The 9,417-nt window shown below is 47.0% G+C and overlaps 1 protein-coding gene across 1 annotated transcript; it reads left to right on the forward strand.

Moving 5' to 3' along the window:
• The first annotated feature begins 1,200 nt into the window (after positions 1-1,200).
• On the forward strand, positions 1,201-9,165 carry CXXC1 (CXXC finger protein 1). The gene is given in 12 exon segments (XM_075324956.1): positions 1,201-1,359; positions 1,361-1,394; positions 1,397-1,455; positions 1,535-1,642; positions 1,719-1,748; positions 1,750-1,904; positions 2,009-2,216; positions 2,321-2,431; positions 2,527-2,576; positions 3,009-3,105; positions 8,238-8,390; positions 8,635-9,165. Coding segments are annotated over 12 exon segments (1,311 nt in total). The 3' UTR covers positions 8,782-9,165.
• The last annotated feature ends 252 nt before the right edge of the window (positions 9,166-9,417 follow it).

Below are 9,417 nucleotides of genomic sequence, written 5' to 3' on the forward strand. Positions count from 1 at the left end.
CTGCCGGATCTGATTCCTCTTGCCGGATTTCTGGCGCTGGGGTGGGATAGGGTATGTGGCGATTCACGACTGACTGGTATAAAATTTAGAGGTGCAATGAAATTAGGTTGCATTTGATTCATTAACCCCCTTCACGACCGGACGATATTTTGAGCTTTCCGTTTTTGTTTGTTTTTTTCCGACATTCTTTTTCCGAGAGGCGTCACTTTTTTTTTTCTTTTTTTTTTAGTCAATATGGTCATGTGAGGGCTCATTTTTTGCGGAACGAGAACGGTGTTCGCTATATGGTAAAACTGATGTGTGGGTGTGATGCCTGAGGTCAGTGCAACGCTGGTTCGTAGACGCCAAACATGTGTAGGTTTACATTTATCTAAGGGGTTAAAAATAAAATCAGAAGTTTGTCCGAAAAAAAAATGGCACACGTTTTGCGCCATTTTCCGTGACCTGCAGCGTTCTCATTTTCCAGGATCTGTGGCTCAGTGACGGCTTATTTTTTGCGTCTCGAGCTGACGTTTTTAACGGTACCATTTTTGCGCAGATGCTACGTTTTGATCGCCTGTCATTGCATTTTGCGCGCAAAAGTTGTGGCGACAAAACGTAATTTTTGGCGTTTGGAATTTTTTTGCCGCTATGCCGTTTACTGGTCAGATTAATTGATTTTATATTTTGATAGATCGGAGCGTTTTTGAACGCGGCGATACCAAATGTGTGTGTTTTATTTTTTTAACCCTTTAATTTTTAATGGGGCGAAAGGGGGGTGATTTGAACTTTTAGGTTTGTTTTTTTTTTTATTTTTTATTTTACTAGTCCGCCTAGGGGGCTACAGCGATCAGTAATCTGATCGCTCTGCCATATCTGCTGATCACAGCTGTAAACAGCAGATATGCTAATTTTCTGCCTCACCCAGCTCCGGACCGGGTGAAACCGAAAGTAAGTAATGAGCTACAGGAGTCATATTGACAGCGCCATTTAAGGGGTTAAACTGCACGGGCAGATAACGATTCTGATCTTGCCTGGCAGGCACACATGTCAGCTGTGAAAATCAGCTGCCATGTGCGCCAATCGCTGCATGCTGCCGGCGGCAGCCCGCGGGCAATAACACTATGACCACTAGGACGTAATATTACTTCCTGCGGTCGTTAAGGGGTTAAGAGACCTATGCCTCCGGCGCAACACTCACCGCCCCCTCCTCAATGGACAATGCCTTGTCTTGGTGAATCTGACTTATTTATCTGGCCCATTAATTCAATATTAATCAGTCTTCCATGCTCTGATGTATCCTTATGGCTTCTTTTTCAGAAAATGCTGCGTGTGAAGGACGACGAGCACTCGTCATACAGGGACACGCCGGAGCCCGCCCAGTCTGGCCGGCTCGCTGTCTGACGACGAGCTTCCCTGGACCCGGATCTGTATCAGGAGCTCTGCGCCGGAGGAGCCTTTGATGATCAGAACCTGGTAATTTTATTTATTTTTTTCTCACGGGGTGACCGAGGCTTTTGCGGTTCCTTTTCCAACATCCTCGCTCTTCTCGCAGCCTTGGCTCAGCGACACGGACGACACGCCATTTCTGGACTCCGTTCTGAGAAAAAGAGCCGTCAAGGTCAAACACGTGAAGAGGCGAGAGAAGAAATCCGACAAGAAGGTAAGTGACCGTGTGATCTGCACATTCAGCCCCGGTCCGCACGGTGTTATGTAACTTTGCTATTTTGCTTTTGTAGAAAGATGATAAATACAAGCGACACAAGCAAAAAGCAGAGACACAAGGACAAAGCCAAGCACTCCGAGCGCATGGAGAACCGGGACTACTCCTCCCAGCGCCAGTGCTTGGGGCCCAACTGTGTGCAGCCCGCCAGGGCCGGGTCCAAGTACTGCTCTGAGGACTGCGGCATGAAGCTGGCGGCCAAGTGAGTTCCATCTGACTTATGTCACCGGTCATAAAGCGATGGAATAAATGCGGTTGTCCTATTCTGCAAAGTACGTTACTTTCTCTGCTTCCGCTTCCCTTCAGCCGCATCTATGAGATCCTTCCTCAGCGGATCCAGCAGTGGCAGCAGAGTCCGTGCGTGGCCGAGGAGCAAGGCAAGAAACTGCTGGAACGCATCCGTCGGGAGCAGCAGCAGGCGCGCACCAAACTGCAAGAGATGGAGCGGCGCTTCCACGAGCTGGAAACCTTGATCACAAAAGCCAAGCAGCAGCAGATCCGAGAGGACGAAGAGGTGCGAATGGCGGCGGAGGAGCGCTGGATTGGGGTGGGGGGAGGGGGGGTCTATGAACAGGTAAGGGCTTTGTTTGCTAACATATATATCTTTTTGGGGAACAGACCAACGATGGTGACAGTGACGATACCGACCTGCAGATCTTCTGTGTGTCTTGTGGCCACCCCATAAACCCAAAAGTCGCTCTAAGGCACATGGAGCGCTGTTACGCCAAGGTCAGTAATAATCGGCGTTTCACCCCGATCAGTTGTCGGTTTCCTTTTCTTACATACTATGTGTGTTTGTGTTTTGTTTTGTTTTTTTTTGCTAGTATGAAAGTCAGACCTCATTTGGATCCATGTACCCAACCAGAATCGAAGGGTGGGTGTCAAGTTCCGGTCCGTATGTGAAAGAAATGTCACTTACTGAAATCTGGCGATCTTGCTTTTCTTTAAAATAAAAAAAAAAGAAGAGGTTCTTCAGCAGCTGTAACCTGCATTCAACGGTTCAATTTTCCAGCTGCTGCAGAACACCGCCGTCATTTTTTTAAAGGTGCTTACATACATATTGATATCCTACCTCCTTAAGATAGGTCATCAATATCATCGGTGGGGGTCGGACACTCTGCGCCCCCATCAGTCAGCAACACAGCCCTGTATAGAGCAGTAAGCCAAGTATTGGACATGTATTATTCGGGGATGGGCAGGAAGATGGCTGCTGTTTCCAGCAGTCTGTGTTCTGATAACAAAACCGCACACAATCCTTCCTACTTTATTTTCCACTCACAGAATACTTTTTTTTTTTTTTTCCCAGGGCGACTCGCCTGTTCTGTGACGTGTATAATCCGCAGAGCAAAACCTACTGCAAACGCCTGCAAGTGCTGTGCCCCGAGCATTCCCGAGACCCCAAGGTAACCCCACTCTCACAGTGGACGATGACATTAGGTTCTTCCATCCATCCATCCATTCCTCTAGTTTGCCTTCCATCCATTCATCCATCCATCCATCTCTCTAGCTATCCATCACTCAATCCTTCCTTCTTTCTTTCTTTCTTTATTTCCTTCCTTCTCTATAGCCTTCCTTCCTTCCTTCTCTATAGCCTTCCTTCCTTCCTTCCTTCCTTCTCTATAGCCATCCTTCCTTCCTTCCTTCCTTCCTTCTCTATAGCCATCCTTCCTTCCTTCCTTCCTTCTCTATAGCCATCCTTCCTTCCTTCTCTATAGCCTTCCTTCCTTCCTTCTCTATAGCCTTCCTTCCTTCCTTCCTTCCTTCTCTATAGCCTTCCTTCCTTCCTTCCTTCTCTATAGCCTTCCTTCCTTCCTTCCTTCTCTATAGCCTTCCTTCCTTCCTTCCTTCTCTATAGCCTTCCTTCCTTCCTTCCTTCTCTATAGCCTTCCTTCCTTCCTTCCTTCTCTATAGCCATCCTTCCTTCCTTCCTTCCTTCCTTCTCTATAGCCATCCTTCCTTCCTTCCTTCTCTATAGCCTTCCTTCCTTCCTTCTCTATAGCCTTCCTTCCTTCCTTCTCTATAGCCATCCTTCCTTCCTTCTCTATAGCCATCCTTCCTTCCTTCCTTCTCTATAGCCATCCTTCCTTCCTTCCTTCTCTATAGCCATCCTTCCTTCCTTCCTTCTCTATAGCCATCCTTCCTTCCTTCCTTCTCTATAGCCATCCTTCCTTCCTTCCTTCCTTCCTTCTCTATAGCCTTCCTTCCTTCCTTCCTTCTCTATAGCCATCCTTCCTTCCTTCCTTCCTTCCTTCTCTATAGCCATCCTTCCTTCCTTCCTTCCTTCCTTCTCTATAGCCATCCTTCCTTCCTTCCTTCCTTCCTTCTCTATAGCCATCCTTCCTTCCTTCCTTCCTTCCTTCTCTATAGCCATCCTTCCTTCCTTCCTTCCTTCCTTCTCTATAGCCATCCTTCCTTCCTTCCTTCCTTCTCTATAGCCATCCTTCCTTCCTTCTCTATAGCCTTCCTTCCTTCCTTCTCTATAGCCTTCCTTCCTTCCTTCCTTCCTTCCTTCCTTCTCTATAGCCTTCCTTCCTTCCTTCTCTATAGCCTTCCTTCCTTCTCTATAGCCTTCCTTCCTTCCTTCTCTATAGCCATCCTTCCTTCCTTCTTCTTCTTTCTTTCTTTCTTTATTTCCTTCCTTCCTTCCTTCTCTATAGCCTTCCTTCCTTCCTTCTCTATAGCCTTCCTTCCTTCCTTCTCTATAGCCTTCCTTCCTTCCTTCCTTCTCTATAGCCTTCCTTCCTTCCTTCTCTATAGCCTTCCTTCCTTCCTTCTCTATAGCCTTCCTTCCTTCCTTCCTTCTCTATAGCCTTCCTTCCTTCCTTCCTTCTCTATAGCCATCCTTCCTTCCTTCCTTCTCTATAGCCATCCTTCCTTCCTTCCTTCTCTATAGCCATCCTTCCTTCCTTCCTTCTCTATAGCCATCCTTCCTTCCTTCCTTCTCTATAGCCATCCTTCCTTCCTTCCTTCTCTATAGCCGTCCTTCCTTCCTTCCTTCTCTATAGCCTTCCTTCCTTCCTTCTCTATAGCCTTCCTTCCTTCCTTCTCTATAGCCTTCCTTCCTTCCTTCTCTATAGCCATCCTTCCTTCCTTCTCTATAGCCATCCTTCCTTCCTTCCTTCTCTATAGCCATCCTTCCTTCCTTCCTTCCTTCTCTATAGCCATCCTTCCTTCCTTCCTTCTCTATAGCCATCCTTCCTTCCTTCCTTCCTTCCTTCTCTATAGCCATCCTTCCTTCCTTCCTTCTCTATAGCCATCCTTCCTTCCTTCCTTCCTTCCTTCCTTCTCTATAGCCATCCTTCCTTCCTTCTCTATAGCCATCCTTCCTTCCTTCTCTATAGCCTTCCTTCCTTCCTTCTCTATAGCCTTCCTTCCTTCTCTATAGCCATCCTGTCCTTCCTTCTCTATAGCCATCCTTCCTTCCTTCTCTATAGCCTTCCTTCCTTCCTTCTCTATAGCCTTCCTTCCTTCCTTCCTTCTCTATAGCCATCCTCCTTCCTTCTTCCTTCTCTCTATAGCCATCCTTCCTTCCTTCCTTCTCTATAGCCATCCTTCCTTCCTTCCTTCTCTATAGCCATCCTTCCTTCCTTCCTTCTCTATAGCCATCCTTCCTTCCTTCCTTCCTTCCTTCTCTATAGCCATCCTTCCTTCCTTCCTTCTCTATAGCCATCCTTCCTTCCTTCCTTCCTTCCTTCCTTCTCTATAGCCATCCTTCCTTCCTTCTCTATAGCCATCCTTCCTTCCTTCTCTATAGCCATCCTTCCTTCCTTCTCTATAGCCATCCTTCCTTCCTTCTCTATAGCCATCCTTCCTTCCTTCTCTATAGCCATCCTTCCTTCCTTCTCTATAGCTTCCTTCCTTCCTTCCTTCTCTATAGCCATCCTTCCTTCCTTCTCTATAGCCATCCTTCCTTCCTTCTCTATAGCCATCCTTCCTTCCTTCTCTATAGCCATCCTTCCTTCCTTCTCTATAGCCATCCTTCCTTCCTTCCTTCTCTATAGCCATCCTTCTTCCTTCCTTCTCTATAGCCATCCTTCCTTCCTTCCTTCTCTATAGCCATCCTTCCTTCCTTCCTTCTCTATAGCCATCCTTCCTTCTTCCTTCTCTATAGCCATCCTTCCTTCCTTCCTTCCTTCTCTATAGCCATCCTTCCTTCCTTCCTTCTCTATAGCCATCCTTCCTTCCTTCCTTCTCTATAGCCATCCTTCCTTCCTTCCTTCTCTATAGCCATCCTTCCTTCCTTCTCTATAGCCATCCTTCCTTCCTTCCTTCTCTATAGCCATCCTTCCTTCCTTCCTTCTCTATAGCCATCCTTCCTTCCTTCCTTCTCTATAGCCATCCTTCCTTCCTTCCTTCTCTATAGCCTTCCTTCCTTCCTTCTCTATAGCCTTCCTTCCTTCTCTATAGCCATCCTTCCTTCCTTCCTTCTCTATAGCCATCCTTCCTTCCTTCTCTATAGCCATCCTTCCTTCCTTCCTTCTCTATAGCCATCCTTCCTTCCTTCTCTATAGCCATCCTTCCTTCCTTCTCTATAGCCATCCTTCCTTCCTTCTCTATAGCCATCCTTCCTTCCTTCTCTATAGCCTTCCTTCCTTCCTTTTCTATAGCCTTCCTTCCTTCTTCCTTCTCTATAGCCATCCTTCCTTCTTCCTTCCTTCCTTCCTTCTTCTCTATAGCCTTCCTTCCTTCCTTCTCTATAGCCTTCCTTCCTTCTCTATAGCCATCCTTCCTGCCTTCCTTCCTTCTCTATAGCCATCCTTCCTTCCTTCCTTCCTTCCTTCTCTATAGCCATCCTTCCTTCTCTATAGCCATCCTTCCTTCCTTCCTTCCTTCCTTCTCTATAGCCATCCTTCCTTCTCTATAGCCTTCCTTCCTTCCTTCTCTATAGCCATCCTTCCTTCTCTATAGCCATCCTTCCTTCTCTATAGCCTTCCTTCCTTCCTTCTCTATAGCCTTCCTTCCTTCCTTCTCTATAGCCTTCCTTCCTTCCTTCTCTATAGCCTTCCTTCCTTACTTCCTTCTCTATAGCCTTCCTTCCTTCCTTCTCTATAGCCATCCTTCCTTCCTTCTCTATAGCCATCCTTCCTTCCTTCTCTATAGCCTTCCTTCCTTCTCTATAGCCTTCCTTCCTTACTTCCTTCTCTATAGCCTTCCTTCCTTCCTTCCTTCTCTATAGCCTTCCTTCCTTCCTTCTCTATAGCCTTCCTTCCTTCTCTATAGCTAGCCTTCCTTCCTTCCTTCTCTATAGCCATCCTTCCTTCCTTCTCTATAGCCATCCTTCCTTCCTTCCTTCCTTCCTTCCTTCCTTCCTTCTCTATAGCCTTCCTTCCTTCCTTCCTTCTCTATAGCCTTCCTTCCTTCCTTCCTTCTCTATAGCCATCCTTCCTTCCTTTTCTATAGCCATCCTTCCTTCCTTCCTTCCTTCCTTCCTTCCTTCTCTATAGCCATCCTTCCTTCCTTCCTTCCTTCTCTATAGCCATCCTTCCTTCTCTATAGCCATCTGTCCTTCCTTCTCTATAGCCATCCTTCCTTCCTTCTCTATAGCCATCCTTCCTTCCTTCTCTATAGCCTTCCTTCCTTCCTTCTCTATAGCCATCCTTCCTTCCTTCCTTCTCTATAGCCATCCTTCCTTCCTTCCATCTCTATAGCCATCCTTCCTTCCTTCCATCTCTATAGCCATCCTTCCTTCCTTCCTTCCTTCCTTCCATCTCTATAGCCTTCCTTCCTTCCTTCCTTCCTTCCTTCCTTCCATCTCTATAGCCATCCTTCCTTCCTTCCTTCCTTCCTTCCTTCCATCTCTATAGCCATCCTTCCTTCCTTCCTTCCTTCCTTCCTTCCTTCCTTCCTTCCTTCCTTCCATCTCTATAGCCATCCTTCCTTCCTTCCTTCCTTCCTTCCTTCCTTCCATCTCTATAGCCATCCTTCCTTCCTTCCTTCCTTCCTTCCTTCCTTCCATCTCTATAGCCATCCTTCCTTCCTTCCTTCCTTCCTTCCTTCCTTCCATCTCTATAGCCATCCTTCCTTCCTTCCTTCCTTCCTTCCTTCCTTCCATCTCTATAGCCATCCTTCCTTCCTTCCTTCCTTCCATCTCTATAGCCATCCTTCCATCTCTATAGCCATCCTTCCTTCCTTCCTTCCTTCCTTCTCTATAGCCATCCTTCCTTCCTTCCTTCCTTCCTTCCTTCCTTCCTTCCTTCCTTTCCTTCTCTATAGCCAGCCATCCTTCCTTCCTTCCTTCCTTCCTTCCTTCCTTCCATCTCTATAGCCATCCTTCCTTCCTTCCTTCCTTCCATCTCTATAGCCTTCCTTCCTTCCTTCCTTCCTTCCTTCTCTATAGCCATCCTTCCTTCCTTCCTTCCTTCCTTCCTTCCTTCCTTTCCTTCTCTATAGCCAGCCATCCATCCTTCCTTCCTTCCATCTCTCTAGCCATCCATCCATGTCTCTGAGACAAAGGGAGAGATTTATAGATGAATATTTTATTTATCTTTTTTTTTTTTTCAATTATTGATCTTTATTTTGTGTCCCCTGACCCCAGGTGCCGGCGGACGAGGTGTGCGGGTGCCCCATTGTGAAGGACGTCTTTGATTTGACGGGTGAATTCTGCAGGGTCCCGAAGAGGAAATGTAACCGCCATTACTGCTGGGAGAAGCTCCGCCGTGCCGAGGTGGACTTGGAGCGTGTCCGGGTGGTACGTCCCCTATCAATAGAATAATCTAATGTAACCCCCTATCGTTTCCCCCCCCCTTCCCCTATGGTTAGGGAGGAAAAAGCTTCTGCAGAGCATTACTCTGATGGAACCGGATCTGTCAATCAGTCCTACGAGGGTGAAAAGACCCTAAGTGTTCGTGCCGCCGAGCGCTGCGTCTCTCGGTGCCGCCGAGCGCTGCGTCTCTCAGTGCCGCCGCTTACTGTCTCCTTTCCTTTCTTCACAGTGGTACAAGCTGGATGAACTGTTCGAGCAGGAACGTAACGTCCGCATGGCGATGACCAACCGAGCCGGCCTCCTGGCTCTCATGTTACACCAAACCATTCAGCACGACCCCGTCACCACGGACCTGAGGACGCACACCGAGCGCTGACCGGGGGAGGGGGATTTTCTATCTAGAATGATGAGGATGGGTTTTGTATTCCGCCAGTGTTTCTGTAAAGTTTTATATAGATTGTGGATCCCACGTTTTAAGAGACTGTAAATTTTGTGCCGACGTCTCGTGTCATATAATCACTTTGTATCAGAAGGTGACGGCCGGGCGGTCTGCAGTGCGCAGGTGAGGGTCCGGCTCTTGGGGGAGATGGTTTTTTAGTATAGATTTAGGTTGGCCGTACATGTAACATTGGGTGTCAGCAGCGTTTTATTTCATTTGTTTGCCTTGTTCTAGTGCATTGTCCAATTCCATTATTATCACATTGTAGCAATTCTGACCAGATATCTGTAATTATATATGTGTAATCTGCATAAAGAGTTGTCAATGGATACATTACTGATCCTGTCTTATATTCAGAGCTGCACTCACTATTCTGCTGCTGCAGTTACTGTGTACATACATTACTGATCCTGAGTTACCACCTGTATTATACTCCAGAGCTGCACTCACTATTCTGCTGGTGCAGTCACTGTGTACATACATTACTGATCCTGTCTTATATCCAGAGCTGCACTCACTATTCTGCTGCAGTTACTGTGTACATACATTACTGATCCTGAGTTACCTCCTGTA

Source organism: Anomaloglossus baeobatrachus, chromosome 9, assembly GCF_048569485.1.
Source record: "Anomaloglossus baeobatrachus isolate aAnoBae1 chromosome 9, aAnoBae1.hap1, whole genome shotgun sequence".
Classification (NCBI taxonomy): Eukaryota; Metazoa; Chordata; class Amphibia; order Anura; family Aromobatidae; genus Anomaloglossus; species Anomaloglossus baeobatrachus.